Source organism: Citrus clementina, unplaced genomic scaffold, assembly GCF_000493195.1.
Source record: "Citrus clementina cultivar Clemenules unplaced genomic scaffold, Citrus_clementina_v1.0 scaffold_2, whole genome shotgun sequence".
Lineage (NCBI taxonomy): Eukaryota > Viridiplantae > Streptophyta > Magnoliopsida > Sapindales > Rutaceae > Citrus > Citrus x clementina.
The window spans coordinates 26,930,915-26,947,321 of NW_006262688.1; the positions used below are offsets into that span (position 1 = coordinate 26,930,915).

Here is a 16,407-nt window from a genome sequence, read left to right on the forward strand (position 1 = left end):
ATGTTCTTTTTGACGATTGTACAGGCCCCGGATGACTATGGAGTGTATACTGACGTGGGCAATGAAAATTTGTCTACGCCCACGTCATTGGTTAGTTTCTACGGGGATGTTAGTGGGGAGAGCGTGCAGTTGTTCACAGAGGTGCCTTCGGGCGTTAGTAAGTTCGGCCGCGCGTACATACCGTCGTATGTTTATAACAGTCCTTCCATGATTCCTCCGGTCAGGCGAGGACAGAACGTCCGGAGGTTACCTCGACCCCAAATCATGGAGCATGCGATTGACATGAGTACGAGTGTGGATGTAAATCCACTGAGAGGATTGGAGGACTCTAGTTTGTTTGCTGAGTTTGATCGATGGTTCACTGGTGATATCAGAGTCCGCCGGAACGTCCAGCACCCGCGGTCATTCTTTCAAATAATTTTGGGGACAGCTTCGATGGGATGGCTAGGCGATGAGGTATTTATATTTTCCTCGTGGTGTATACTGTTGTGGATTTGTGTATAATTTTTTTTTTAAAATCGTAATATTTCTGTTTCTCTACAGCATATTCACGAGTATCTCCGCTTGATTAGCGAGAAACAACGGCAGTATCCAAATGCCTTACTCCAACGTGTCACACATACGGACACATTTTTTTGGGTAACGTGCCGACAAAACTTATAAATACTATTTAATTTCTTTAATTATTGCCTTTAAGTTTTATTAATTTATGCATTTCTTGGTTATCTATGTACTAGGTGTTCTTGAATCAGTTATGGAATAACGGGAATTGTGCAGTCGATTCAATGGTATTCGACGACCGCTTGAATAGTTATCTTTGTGGGCGACAGCACACAATGTCAAAATCAATGACGGATGTCGATATGGTATGTATTTTATTACATTTCACATGTTCTATACTGAAAATATTCGAGGAGTTGTTTTTTCTTTGTTGTATTTCAATTTCATATATAACGAACATGTTTTTTAATTTTTATATGCAGTTACTCATCCCTGTTAACTTGGACGGCGCGCATTGGGTACTAGCACGAGTTGACTTTCGGAAAAATAAAGTCTGGATTTATGACTCATTACTCACATTTCGCGACGACAAAAGGTACAAGTTGAAATTCAAGCCACTTGAAGTTATATTCCCTCGATGGTTGGAATATGTTGGCTTCTACAATATACGACCTGAGTTGCGGAGTGAAGACCCGTGGAAAGTTATCGCAGTTAAGAGCGCGCCGCAACAAGAAAGAGGCACTGGCGATTGCGGTGTTTTTGTATTGATGGTTACGATGTATTTAATGTTCGGGCTTAGGTTGGAGTTTAACGCTAGTCATGTCGAGTACTTTAGAAAGAAGATTGCGGTTGATATATTTAATGACGATATTATATTGTAGACCTATGTAGTAATTTCAATGTTGAAATTTATATAATTTTAATGCCTCACATTTTGAACTTTAAAATAAAATAAAGTTTTATGAATAATAACAATTTTAACCAACGAAATACAAAAAACAATAACAGTTTTAACCAACGTAACACAAAAACAATAATAGTTTTAACCAACGAATAACACACAAAATACAACTAACTTCGAGTCGACGCAATAGGATTCTTACATCGCTTACGATTATGGCCAAGTTCATGACACCGGCCGCATCTTACAGTTCGCCGGTCAACGTCCTCGCCAGCCGAGGGTATTCTGCGCTCTTTACGACGTCCAGGTGGCGGTGCCTCAACTGGTGGGTATACCTGCAGCTCCTGAATTTCATCTGGAACTTCCCAATCAGCCACATCACCAACTGGCTCCACTGGTTGTGCATAAGCCATCGCCAACGATTCTGTAGTGTAAAAGTCCGAGCAAAGGTTAATAAAATCCACCCAGTGTGTTAGACACGCCGCAATTGCATGAGCACACACAAGCTGATCAAGCTGAAACACTCTGCAGGAGCAAGTTCTCTTTTGCAAGTCAACCAACCCTTCCTTAAGCCCACCGCCTATAACTTGAAAGTGATGCGGAGACACCGGCCGAACTATCATTCTTTCAGCTATAGTTCTCCTCTCAGTGACTATTTCATCCGCCCATGTTGTTAGCCGAGTAGTCATTGATTCAGCCACAATTTTTCTATCATAAAACCATTGCTGCAATGTTTTCCTGAAGTGATCAACAAGATGAGTAACAGGAAATTTTCGAGGTTCCCTCATGAAAGCATTAACACTCTCCGCGATGTTGGTGGTAAGAATGCTGTACCTCCTACCTTGAAACTGAGACCTTGCCCAATTACACGTACCGACATTATTTTCTAGGTAATCAGCCGCACCCGAGTGGATCATCCACAACCCTTCAAGTTGTCTCTTAAATTCCTCGTGGCCATATGCTTTTGCTGCATTAATAAAGGCAGGTTCAAATTCATCCCAAAGAGCTTTGGACATTCTAAATTGTGACTTAATGTTACCTTTGACGTGGTAAAAACAAACGCCATGAGTTGCATTGTGAAATACTTTAAGAACGGCTCTCTTTATGGCAGTGCATCGATCAGAGATAATTATCAACTCAGGTCTATCACCAATCACTCCATGTAACTTCATCATAAACCATTCCCAAGCATCATTATTTTCTGAATCCATGATCCCAATGGCTAACGGATACAATTGATTGTTACCATCAAGACATGTTGCCACGAACATGCTTCCACGATATAATCCCTTCAGATGAGTACCATCTACAGCAATGACAGGCCGAATGTACTGCATAAACCCCTTGATGGAAGATCCGAGTGCTACAAAATAGTACAAGAAATTACCATCTCCATCCTGCTCGAGGTGAGTGACTGTACCCTCATTCGCTGTAGTTAGTACGTGAGAGTATTTAGGGAGCAAGTTGTATGACTCTGCAGGGTTGCCGCGTACTATTTCAAGACCAACTTCTCTCGCCCTATATGCCTGCTGGTATGTTAACTGAACACCGTATTCCTGTTGCATATCTGCTCTTATGTCATTGGGAGTATAAATCCTCTTATCTTGAATATATTTTTCTGCGATAATATAACCGACAACCCGGCTCCTTACTTGATGACGTCCATCAACCAATACCTCATTATGACAAGTGTGTACATTATCAATTCTCTTCACCACCCAAGGAACATGTTGCTCGTTCGAACTTCTAGTTGCTCGAATACGCCATTTACATGATTCTGAACAACAGTGAGCCTCGAAACGTGTCGTAGTAGACCGTGCAATCTTGAAATCAAACTTATCTCTAAAGGCCACCTTGCGTAGTTGTAATATAAGCTCATTCTTCTCAGCAAATAGCTTACCCACGCTGATATCATCTGAGTCACAACTGCTAACAAAGCTTGGAGTAACCATGTTCGAAGGTAAAGTTGGAGCAAGACTTGTAAGGGGGTCAATTCTCCTTCTCGATCGAACCATAGAAGGAATAGGTCTATTGCCTCTGTTATTCACAGGAATATTGTCTTCACACTCATCCTCATCCTGAAACGACGGAACATTCGAAGGACCGGCTCCTCCATCATCACCATCATTATTGAAACGAGTGCCCCGCCTTGTATTATTAGAAGGTTCTGCACAAATATTATCCCCCTCTGTCTCATTATGAAAATCATCATTGTCCCGAAAATCATTGTTGTGATACGGAGAATATTGTTGCTCCAACGACGTTGTTATTGGAAATACCGTTGCTCCAACATCCTGTAACGTAACGCCATTATCATCAATGTTGTCATAATTGTCGTGGATTGGAGAGTAATATTGCTGCAGCGATATTGTCCTTGGCAACACCTCTTCATCATTATCGGGGCCAGATATATTTGCTCTAAACGAAGTTTCTGTATCGACATGTGGCTCAATACCTTCGCTCGGAACTCGAGGTGATGTGATCACGAATATAGGAATGCATCCAAAATTAGCTACGTCAGATGCCATATGCAACACAACCCTCACCATTTCATCATCACATATATCCATGGGCATTGCACATATACGATATAATGTGTTACTAGACCTCAAAGTTGTCTTCATTGTGATATTATAGTCATTAGGATTTATTTTTAACACCTCGTATACTCTTGCCAATAACTGATCAAACAGGTAATTTTTTCCAACCAAAAAAGCTCGATTTTTACCATTCACGTACTCCATACAGCCATTCTCTAATGTCTCCCACCAACCATCGTAACACAATTCAAGTACAACTGAATCCATTAAGCCTGAAATTAAAAAAAAAAAAATTATTTCAGTCCTAATTAAAATAATACAATTTTAATAAATCTCCAAGAGTGGGTGCGACAGGCTGCCTGTCGCACCAAGTTTGGTGCGACAGGTGCCTGTCGCACCAAGTTTTGCTGCGACAGGCAGCCTGTCGCCAGATTCAGATTCACCCGACTGAGTTCAGTAAGTTCAAAAAATAATTCATACCAGTAAGTGATGTCGATTTGTGTTGAATCTGGATAGATTATGATCGGATATCACTTTTACAGTTGTCTTTTGCGGTCGCCGTTGGCTGATGATTCAAGAATGAAAAGCTGCTTTTGGTTTGGCGAGATGGGAGAAACAATGTTGGTTTTGTTCTGTAAAGAAGGGTAATTTGGGAAGAAAGGCTTGTGTTTGGCTAATGTTGATAGAAAAAAATTGAGAGGGTTAATTACGAAAATAATAAAATATTAATGGTTATTTTTGTAAATTTCCCGTCAATATTCCAAATATGTATGCATTTTTTTCAAATATGAATCAAAATTTTATTAAGACCCACCTAGATCAATTCTACTGAAGTAGAATTTAAAATTATATTTCCAATAATTTAGAGAAATATATAAACTTTATCTATAAACTAATTTAGAAAATAATTTACTCCTTCCTAATTATTGTATAAACAGAAACAGATATCCAATATGGCTAGGACTCGAAATTTTTGTGCGCGGGCCTGCAATTCGTAATATTTCTTATGTACTTTAATTATTTACCTTTTCTTTTATTTCTTTTCACACGTTTGTTTTTGGACTTGTAGGGTCCTGCATGAAAAAGTGAATTATCTAAATCATCTAAATCATCTCAGCGCATGCGTGGCATCAAATCATTCGTTGTAACAAATCAGTGGCTCTTGCGCACTTACGAAGCTTAAAATGTGCCTTTTCTCACGTAATCATCGCCTGCCCCCTTTGTCTTTACTGAGTGAATCAATCCACTCTTTCTTATCATCTACTCCAGCATTTGTACCTAAATTCTCGTAATATTTTATACACAGGGCAACCCCAGCCGTTGGATTCGGATACAAGGTAAAGGAATCCACGTGGAGGATATCGAACACGGTCCGGATTAAAGAACCTTATCTTGTTCCTCCCAATGGGGGATCGTGCAATGGCCATTGTTGCCGGCTCAGCTCTTGTCGTTTTCTACATCCTTTTGTCGTTTTCAATGCGAAATTCAAACACAAAAACCATGCAGAGGACACGTTGCGCTTCCACAACTATCCACGTGGGCAACCACTCTTATCCGTGCTTATCCACTTTAATCGTGGGTTTTAATTTAATAATCCCACTCGTATTAGCGCCTACGGGTAGCGGGTCCCGCAAAGATGACCTGGAGGATAAGTTTATGTGACGTCCAGCTGTTGTTGTTGTTGGTACAACGATAAGCCAGCTGTTGTATCGGGCCGATAGTTTTGCTGTATCGGCTGACATAAATATATAACGGAACGTGTATCCGAATTTCCGTTCGCTCGCTCTCTTGCAAGTTGCAACTCCCCTACTTTGAGTTTACTGTTTACTTTTATTTTTTTCCCTTTTAATACTCAATTAATTTTGTTGACTATTCATAATAATTATTTTAAATTTGCTCAATATCAACTTGCTGATTTATCTCTGTCTTTTCGTCAACTTGGTTTACGTAAGTGTTTTTTTTTTTTTTTCTGATTTTGACTTCTTTAGCAAATGAAATTAATTCTTCAATCAAAATTGATCGTATGACATAATACAAAATAATTGTTAAGAATACATACATAAATACGTTAGGTGTACCAAATATTATTAGCATAGCAATGATTGCATAAGCTGGAATGATTCAACCTTTTCCACTGTGGATCGATTTAATCGAATACCGCATTTTTCATGTATAAGTCAAAAGAAAATTTTGCATATATCATGCCGTAGAAAAAATGAATAATTAGACCACCTAAAAACACATGGTAGAAATTAAATTGGGTAAAAAGAATTATGATTAAAGTTTTAATTATAAAAATAAAAATTCATAATTATTAATAAAAATAATAAAAATATTATATATTTTCATTATAAAAATATAAAATTTAATCAATTTAATTTTTATTCCACATCAATTATAGCTCGTTAAACGCTCTAATACTGTAACTTAGTAAGAAACAAGATTTGACAAAGCCTAAGTGTCTTGTTTTTAAAAATTTACATCCACTTATTATTACACAACTTATGTTAAGTTTGTTACGAATAATTCTTTTTCGAAATTAATCAAATTACATCACTATCTATAATATAGTGAGTAAAAAAGGTGCTTGAAAAGGTGAAAATAAAAATAAAAATTCCATTCTTGTGGTTGGTTTGTTCGTTACACGCATATCCTTTGCTTGATACTTCCAACTACTTTGAAAATACCAGTTTTGATTGCATTTTATATTTTTCCCAAAATGGCTTGAAGCCGGAAATCGGAGTAGCATCAAAACCTAACAAGCAAGGTTGAAAGTGGACTATTACCGTAAACCCGATACCGATGATGTTTGATAAACCGGTCGAATTGAGACACGTGCTCCGAGACAAATTTTGTTCGCTGTCAAGTGTCGACGAAGGGTTAACATTATAGCCACGTAATTCGCACAACTTTGCACAAAACGAATAGGTAAAAGCCACGTGGTACGCCGCATGATACAGCTAATTTCAGACCGCGCCCTCGGTGTGTGGGTCCCAACTCAGCATGATGCCTGGTAGCGGAGACACCGAAGAGAACAAAGGATAGAAACCAACGAGATTACCTAGTGTCTCACGGACATACGTCTTCCTCGAACTCTCTGCCATTGGATCAACAGTTAAAGCAATCGAACGGTGCAGAAATAAAAATCAGATGATGCATTGAAAATTCGAAAGCAACGTTCCAATAGTCGTGATAATATTTTACAAATTTCTCAGTTTCCGAACGGAGGACCTACTGTTTATAAGGAAATTTAAGATCACTGGGAGAGATAGCTTGAAAAAGCTAATAAAAAAATCCCGAAAGAAAAAAAAAAAAGAATCAGCTCTTTTGCTGCAATCCTAACTTGGGTCGTTTTGTTAAAATCGAAAGAAAGTATCAAATAGAATCCCCATTTTAACGACTGGTAATATTTCTTCGACTGTTATTGCTAATTATTATCTTTTAAAATTCTGAACAGTGCACATGCGACAGTATCTAGTGGAAATTTCTATCGGTTGCAGTGTATGTTAGCTTTGAGTAATCTTGAATCTATTCCATTCCATTTTCTTCTTTTATCTAGATGCAAGCCAACTTTCTTTTAAGGCCATACACCTCTTGTTTTGAGTCACTTCTTCTCTCAGCTTATCTTCGCTGAAATTTCCCTGAGTTTCTAGCTCTTTCTCACTTCATTTTCAAAGTTTCAGTGGTATCACTCTTCAACCCAACGCTTAATTTTTATTTTTATTTTTGGTTGTGTTTTTGTTTTTTAAATCTTGTGAGAGCCCAGCTAGTGGATTTGTTGTTGAGTTAGTTGAAAAGGGTAGCTTGTAATTTGTGAAGATTCATTCTTTTTAATGAGCGTTTTGTTTTATTTATGCTTAGTGAAGCATGACTTTGAATAACTAGGATTGTAGCTAACAAAACAACATGGTATCAAAATCTTATTCTAATCTGTTGGAGCTTGCTTCTGGCGAGGCTCCATCGTTTGGCCGGATGAGGCGGAGAATCCCTCGAATTATGACCGTGGCTGGAATCATTTCCGACCTTGATGATGACCCTGCTGATAGTGTATGCTCTGACCCTTCATCTTCCTCAGTTCAAAGAGATAGAATCATAATTGTGGCTAATCAGTTGCCTATTAGAGCACAACGAAAATCAGATAACAGTAAGGGTTGGATTTTCAGTTGGGATGAGAATTCACTTCTCCTCCAATTGAAAGATGGGTTAGGAGATGATGATATTGAGGTTATATATGTTGGTTGCTTGAAGGAAGAGATTCATGTAAACGAACAAGATGAGGTGTCACAAATTCTTTTAGACACCTTTAAATGTGTGCCCACTTTTCTGCCACCAGATCTTTTTAGTCGGTATTATCATGGGTTTTGTAAGCAACAGTTATGGCCTTTGTTTCATTACATGTTGCCTTTGTCGCCTGATCTTGGTGGTAGGTTTAACCGGTCACTGTGGCAAGCATATGTGTCAGTTAACAAGATTTTTGCGGATAGGATTATGGAGGTTATTAACCCAGAGGATGATTTTGTTTGGGTACATGATTATCATTTGATGGTGTTACCAACTTTCTTGAGGAAGAGGTTCAATAGGGTGAAGCTTGGGTTTTTTCTGCATAGTCCATTCCCTTCATCAGAGATTTACAAGACACTGCCAATTAGGGAAGAGATTCTGCGGGCCCTGTTGAATTCTGATTTAATTGGGTTCCATACTTTTGATTATGCACGGCATTTCTTGTCCTGCTGTAGTCGAATGCTAGGTCTTACCTATGAATCGAAGAGAGGTTACATAGGCCTTGAGTATTATGGTAGAACTGTTAGTATCAAGATTCTTCCGGTGGGTATTCACATGGGTCAGCTTCAGTCAGTTTTGAGTCTCCCTGGAACGGAGGCAAAGGTTTCTGAGCTCATTAAGCAGTTCCATGATCAGGGTAAGGTGATGTTGCTTGGGGTAGATGATATGGACATATTTAAGGGCATAAGTTTGAAGCTGTTGGCCATGGAACAGTTACTCATTCAACACCCAGAGTGGCAGGGGAAGGTTGTACTGGTGCAGATAGCAAATCCTGCTAGGGGCCGGGGAAAAGACGTGAAAGAAGTGCAGGCTGAGACATACTCGACTGTGGAGCGGATCAATCAAACTTTTGGGAAACCTGGATATGATCCCGTTGTCTTGATTGATGAGCCACTTAAGTTTTATGAGAGAATTGCATATTATGTGGTTGCAGAGTGTTGTTTGGTCACTGCAGTTAGAGATGGTATGAATCTCATACCATATGAATACATAATCAGCCGCCAAGGAAATGAGAAATTGGATAAGGTTTTAGGTTCGGAGCCATCATCCCCAAAGAAGAGCATGTTGGTTGTTTCCGAGTTCATTGGCTGTTCCCCATCTTTGAGTGGAGCAATACGAGTGAACCCTTGGAATATTGATGCAGTGTCAGATGCAATGGATAGCGCCTTGGAGATGGCAGACCAAGAAAAACAGCTAAGGCATGAGAAGCATTATAGATATGTCAGCACACATGATGTCGGATATTGGGCCCGTAGTTTCCTTCAAGATTTGGAGAGGACTTGTCGTGAACACGTGCGGCAGAGGTGCTGGGGTATTGGATTTGGTTTAAGTTTTAGAGTTGTGGCACTTGATCCAAACTTCAAGAAGCTCTCAATGGAGCACATAGTGTCAGCTTACAAGAGAACTACAACAAGGGCAATTCTGCTGGACTATGATGGTACTTTGATGCCTCAGGCCTCCATTGATAAGAGCCCAAATTCAAAAACTATTGACATCCTAAATAGCTTGTGCAGAGACAAGAACAATATGGTTTTTCTTGTTAGTGCTAAAAGTCGTAAGACACTTGCTGAATGGTTTTCTCCTTGTGAGAACTTGGGAATAGCTGCAGAGCATGGCTACTTTTTTAGGTGGATTTGATATAACTCAAGCCCATTTTATTTATTTAGGTTTAGTAATATATGAGAGTCTAACTTGGCATTGTCAATTGTATGATTTCAGGCTGAGGCGTGATGAAGAATGGGAAACATGTATACCAGTGGCAGACTGTGGTTGGAAGCAGATTGCAGAGCCAGTCATGAAGCTGTACACTGAGACAACCGATGGATCAACCATTGAAGATAAAGAAACCGCACTTGTTTGGAGTTATGAGGATGCGGATCCAGATTTTGGATCATGCCAGGCTAAGGAGCTTCTTGACCACCTTGAAAGCGTGCTTGCCAATGAACCAGTTACGGTTAAAAGCGGGCAGAATCTTGTGGAGGTCAAGCCACAGGTTTGAATCACATATCCTTACCAAGTTTTGCTCTTCTCTTATGTGATAGACAATTTCCTATATGGGTTTGTTTGAATAAATGTGTAATGTCAGCCATATCTAAATCTAAAAGTGTCTCGTTAATACGGAGCATTGGAACATTGGGTTGTGTTCTTTTGTCGAAAGTATTTTCCCTTTGGGCATTTCATCTATATTTACCTTTCTGGGGGGTTGGGCTTAGTATTTCTAGGTATCTAACCCAAAAGACTAGCCTATTGGGTGGAAGGACCTATCTTTACCTATAAGCCCAAGTGACTCTCCTTTAACCAGCCAACATGGGACATAATTCAACAAGTCACCATAGGACCCTAGTCTTTTGTTTAGACACATCTGAGTTGTTCCACCATAACATTCCAACTATTGTGGTGTGGCTGTGTACCGCTTGTGGGTGGTTGATCCTAAGATTTTTTGCTATCCAACCCAATAGCAGGTGTAGGGACCTATCCTTACCCAAAGCTAAAGTGATCCCCTTTATCAGTGTAAAGTGATCCCCTTTACCAGTCAATATGAGATACAACTCAACAGGAACTAACCTTAACTTGCCTACTTGGGCCAAGATGGTTTGTTTTCTTATGAAAGAAATTCCTCTATCCTTTTACCATAAACTCTCCAAGAGTTTTCAAGTCATCCTTATGGTGATTTTAATCCAAAATTTTGTAGTTTCCCCTGTTTCCATACTAATGGCTCCAAAATTGAAAATGTCAACACTGGGCCGGGATGCCACCTTCATTCTTTGTCCAACTGAATGGGTACTAATAGATGGATATCTCAAAGAAATGATAGAGAATTTGAAGTTACGATTTTCTTTTAACCAGATTGATGAAAAATTCAGAAAAGTTGCACCCTCTTATAGGATGTTAGTGCTAAAGTCACCACTTTATTAAAAGAAAGACATCAATTTTATGTGTTAAAGTGAAATAATGCTAAAAGGTCAGTGGGTCTGGTTTTATCTTATCCAAGCTGCAGCTCTTAATGTTCATTTTTAATGGTGGGGATGGTCCCTAACGTGCTTGTTTGCGTGCAGGGTGTAAACAAGGGCCTTGTTGCAAAGCGATTACTTTCCACCATGCAAGAAAGGGAAATGTTGCCTGATTTTGTTCTGTGTGTAGGGGATGACCGATCCGATGAGGATATGTTTGAAGTAATTATTAGTTCCATGGCAGGTCCATCCATTGCCCCCAGGGCAGAAGTTTTTGCATGTACTGTTGGTCGAAAACCCAGCAAAGCCAAGTATTATCTGGATGATACAGTGGAAATAGTCAGATTGATGCAGGGTTTGGCTTGTGTTGCAGATCAAATGGTTCCTGTATAGGCATATCATCAATGAAAAAACAGTCACCACTTTTCCTGTCTCGTGTTTGCAAGTTTAAGGATGTAGGCTGTGATTGGTTCCTCCATTTTGCCCTAGTTTCTTTCGTGATGTAAATTAAAAAAAGGTTCCACAACTGGGAAACATTGTTTGGGTATGTGTTTTATCTTTTTTTCTGGTGAAAGCTGTAAATGCATGTCAGTGAAATCTGAGCACTAAATCTTTAATTATAAGTTATTCAGATTATTTTCTTTATCAGCTTCTAGTGTGGTTCGGCTTCCTATTATATTCATCTCTGACTTCATTTGCGTGAAAGCAACTCTGAAATTGATGCTGGCTGTTGATCTTTATTTTTGTCTGCAGTAGTTTGTCATGTTGCATTACTCCTCACCTCAGGCCAATTCTGCTGTGATCAGTTTCAAGATGAACCTAGAAATTTACAGTAAGTTTGATGCTTTAAAATTGCGAGTCCTGTTGCAATCAGCTCCTTGTAGATGTTACAATGATTCTTGTTTTGGCAATCTTTGGGTGTGGATAAGCCTATCCATTCAAACGTGGAATCTATCAGTTAGACATTATTTGATGTGAAAATTCTTATCTGCTACCGAGTTTTATTTTGTCCTTGAGTATTTGTTTTCGTCATTTGGCGCTTTTGGCTGTTTGTTGATGCATCTAAATGTCTAACGTCTCACAAGTGTGTTCCCATAGGCAAGATCTTGCGTTGTGGTTTGGGATAATTACAACTTACCGGCGAAAGAACCAAGTAAAAGAAGAGAATTGCATGTTGTTTCCTGATTTGTTTGTTACATCAATTATAAACATATTTGGCTGGAAACTGGAAATTCAGCATGAATCAAGCACCCGCTACCACGACATGGCGTCTAATTATTAGCTGCTAAAATCTTCTTAGGCCTGATTGGCATTAAGTTGTAGTTTTTATAGGTATCGTAAAAAAAACTGTAAATATGAAATGGTATGTAATAATAATATCTGAACAATAATTTTGACAAAAGTAATAAAAATTTAGTAGATTTTTTATCATACAAATATAAAATTAAATCAATTTATCTTTCAAGTTACATTTGTTAGTATTTATAAAATATTTTAATATTTTAATTTTTAAGATACAACCGTTCAACCTCAATATCAAATAAGAATTTAAGTTTAAATGCAATTCAAATAAGAGGAATGAGATTTGAATTCTACTCGCATTAAAAACATTTGGTTGGTGCAGCTTAATAAAGCAAACAAGATCAAAACAAGTCTTTGATTTGTTTCTTGTAGTCAATCCCCTAGAGTACTCCCTCAAACTCACGCTCACACGGCAGGCTTCAGTGTGGCGGCCGTGTCTAATGTAAGTTCCAAATCAGTGCGCGTCTGATCAATTTGTCCCTTGCACTGGCACCACAAATTAATTGACTGCTAGTCTCTACCATTTTCCGTGCTGCAAGAACTTATGTATGGATGCATAAAAACCTAGACCAGTGATATTTCCCTTTTTCACACCTAGCAGTGCTTTAATTTGTGAACCCAATTCAGTAGGAACGGTCAAGACAAGTGTGTCAGATGGGTTCAACCAAGTTCTGGTCATCATTAGCTGTCAATACCAATAATGGCCGTCTGCTTCAGGCGAACAATTTCACACTGTAACAATGAGATTGTTTGATGAGGCCATTTCAAGAATCACAATCCTTTTACTGAAATTCCCAGGTCTTGCATGCTCATCTACTAGAATTTTTAATTCAACGCGGATGAATTATATATCTTAATGAGACCCCAAAAAGTCGCCGCCGTTCCTAATGGGTGAGTTCAATTGTATTTTCATTAAAAATGATGAGCTCAAGGAAGTGCCAATATCGATCAAGAAATTAAGGCAACATTTTCCTTATAAATACCAATTTGTCTATCTTTAATTGAGAACATGCTAAACTGATGATCTGAAGTGAATTTTATATTCCAATTCGATATGCACAAGTTGAATTAATGATGTCTTATTTTATTCGTTTATTGACGATCACTTGCTATATTGCTATCAATTCCATCCCAGATCTTGACCATTCAACAAGGATATATCAACAATCAATGGTAATTGGTAAAGCCAATAATTGATTTTTTTAAATTATTGTCGACGGACTAGTCAGAGATTTGCAAGAAATTCACCTGATGGTGATTTTCAACAATAACAAAATAAGCTACGTGGGAATTTTTGTACAAGAACTTATGTTGTCATATCCCACAGAGAAGGACATTTTCATCTTTTATAACATTATTTTGATTATTTAAGTTCCTTATAAATTTGATACCTTATTTCGTCTCTCAATTAACTGTTGTCCAAAGAAATGTTGAAAAATAAATGGGATAATTAAATATAAAAATTGATTAATTTTAGTTTATAAATGTGTCTGGTAATTAATTTTTATGTTAAAATATCAAATTTATATTTCAAATATTTTTTTACATGCTATTAATATTTTAATATTAAATATGAAATAAGTTATTTAAAATTTATATACAAAGAACCTAATTAGTAAATAAAATTTCTACAATGGACAAACTATCATTCTTATTCTAGGATAATTTTGGTTCACCCAAAAACATTGCAAGAGCTTGATTTTGAGGTTGGCTTTGTGAATATTAGAGGCTGACTCACCTTAGAATAGTTTTTTGGGGATGAGTAGAGTTAAGATGGTAGCCGTTAGAGATGACGCCGACGGTTAAGTCAAGTAAGAGTTGGAAAGGATGATGGGTTTCAAAGAAACCCTAAAACAAGTGAAAAACTTGAGGGTTGTAGGAAAGAAGTACCTCTTCTGTTGGAATTGAGCAGACATTACATAGTTGGGGAATGTCCTTGAGATCATCTTAATGTCTTTGTGAACACGTGACAAGCTTAATAAGCTATTCTCCTCCTTAGATAGGACTTTTGGGTAACTTGAATATCCAACTTAAGTCCTTTAACTTCTTTAGAATTGGACACATGTCAATTGTGAGACCATCCTTAGTAACAACATGTTTTAATCTCTGATTGGCTTATTTCAAATGAGCCAATTGAGCTATTGGAACTGCTGACTCCACTGTTGGTGGCTCAGACAATAGTTGGATGATTTCTTTTCACTCTTGGTCCATGTTATTATTGAGGAGACATTTTGAGATAATCCCTACGGAAACCATATCATGCTAATGTGTAGAAATTTTGGTGGTGAGGCTATCATTATTACGATAGTCTTTTATCAATATGTGGTAGTTTTAAGATATTTTTAAAGACATTTTCTGCACTTTCGAAATTAATAGTGTGACTCATACTCTTTTCTTGACATCTTCAAAATTTATGTTTACCCTTTCAATTTCCTCTTCACATTTTATAAGGAGATATTGGATATAGAACTATTGCCGCACTCTAATTACATAACCTAAATTTTACCACCAACAATCCCCTAGACCAGATGTAACTATACGTAATCACGTTATAAAGTTAATGCAAGCTGACCTAATAATGCGAGTGGTAGAATCTTTTTCTGCATATATGGCTTTGGCGAATTACCTTTATTATCTTCTTCGTTGATAATGAAATTTTAAGCCTGTGGATGGACTAGCCTGGCCGGCTTGCCATTTCCCCTTTAACCAAGTTACTTAATATGTTTTCTTCTCCCGAAAAAAAAATAATAATAATAATAAAGTTTCTATTTTTTTATTTTATTTTATCCATCCTTCAGAAAGTTGTAACGTATTTCTATGCTTTTCTTAGAAGAATTCAGATACTGTTTCAAATTTATCAACGGAAGAAAGTCCATAATTTTGTATATCCGGAAATTGATTTATATTTTAATCTCTGTGAGACTTAGGATCATAATAGTACACTATGTTCTGTGCCTCTGTCCACAGTGACTGATCATTCCTAGCCTAGTCGAGAGATTTGACAAATTAAATTGACCAATAAAGAAAAATTATCTAACTAGTGTTGTTTAGGTCGAGCAACGGATGTAATCAAGCATCTCCGTTCTCGTTTCCAAAATCTCCGAATAATTTATCATTTTTGTCCTAAACTTCATATAATTACATTAATAAACCTTCATATGTGATGATAAATCTCACCCACTAAATACTAACATTAATGCGCATTCAAGACTAATTGAGTTACATCCTGAGGGCTAAATTTCAAATTAAACTAAAACATAAGGAATTGTTTTAAAAAAATAAAACTTAAAACACAATTGGTCAATAACTAGCTAGTGAAAAGAATATGAAAAGAAACTACAGTAATTAAATATTGCTTATCGTTAAACAATTTTATAAAATACGTAAAAATTAAAATACGGTAATTAATGGGGAAGGAATGCAGATTACAATTTATACTCTCCCCAAATAAGAAATGGGCATGGGAACAATTCCCGCACTCATCCTCATAAATTTATTTTGGATTATTTTCATTCTTGATTTTTGATCGGTAAAGGGGAGGGCCCCACCCTAGGGTATTGCTTCTTTGGAGATTTCAGTCATCCCCAATTATCATGCGAGCAACACTTTTTTAATTAAGGTGTATTTGGAGATTTCACACATAAGGAGTTAATGTGAAAGGATTTTGAAGACTTGGGGAGTTCAAAAGATTTGAAGTTCGAAGGGTCATCGCCAATGGGCATTAATCAGAAATAGAAAACGGAAAACGGTCAAAGTATTACTCAAAACCAAAAACGAAACTTCCCTTACACGTACAAATGATACCATTTCCTATCCTCTATTCAGACACCATCACATTTTTTAAGGAAAAATAATGAGAACCCAAAATAACCACAACACGCACAAGTCTTAAAGTCTTCACGAATAATTATCTCCCTCTCTCTATATATAC

General features: G+C 37.5%; 3 protein-coding genes across 5 annotated transcripts; 2 read left to right on the plus strand and 1 right to left on the minus strand.

Moving 5' to 3' along the window:
* LOC112101020 (ubiquitin-like-specific protease ESD4) lies at window positions 1-1,382 on the plus strand. Its single transcript, XM_024190918.1, has 4 exons — window positions 1-456; window positions 544-639; window positions 738-866; window positions 984-1,382. Exons 1-4 carry the CDS (start codon window positions 1-3, stop codon window positions 1,380-1,382), a joined length of 1,080 nt encoding a protein of 359 aa, XP_024046686.1.
* Window positions 1,383-1,572: 190 nt separating this feature from the next.
* On the minus strand, window positions 1,573-2,319 carry LOC112101021. Its single transcript, XM_024190919.1, has one exon. The coding sequence runs from the start codon at window positions 2,317-2,319 to the stop codon at window positions 1,573-1,575; it is 747 nt and encodes a 248-aa protein (XP_024046687.1).
* A 4,794-nt stretch (window positions 2,320-7,113) lies between these two features.
* Window positions 7,114-12,502, plus strand: LOC18052900 (alpha,alpha-trehalose-phosphate synthase [UDP-forming] 6). Of its 3 annotated transcripts, XR_002907349.1 has the most exons (5): window positions 7,114-9,851; window positions 9,943-10,216; window positions 11,280-11,718; window positions 11,928-12,006; window positions 12,273-12,496. XR_002907349.1 is itself a non-coding variant. In XM_006448078.2 (3 exons), the coding sequence occupies exons 1-3, from the start codon at window positions 7,849-7,851 to the stop codon at window positions 11,565-11,567; spliced, it is 2,565 nt and encodes an 854-aa protein (XP_006448141.1). In that variant the 5' UTR covers window positions 7,114-7,848; the 3' UTR covers window positions 11,568-11,822. The 3 variants fall into 3 exon arrangements, 1 of the variants encoding a protein (XP_006448141.1); XR_002907348.1 differs by having other exon boundaries at window positions 11,928-12,502; XM_006448078.2 differs by lacking the exons at window positions 11,928-12,006; window positions 12,273-12,496 and having other exon boundaries at window positions 11,280-11,822.
* The last annotated feature ends 3,905 nt before the right edge of the window (window positions 12,503-16,407 follow it).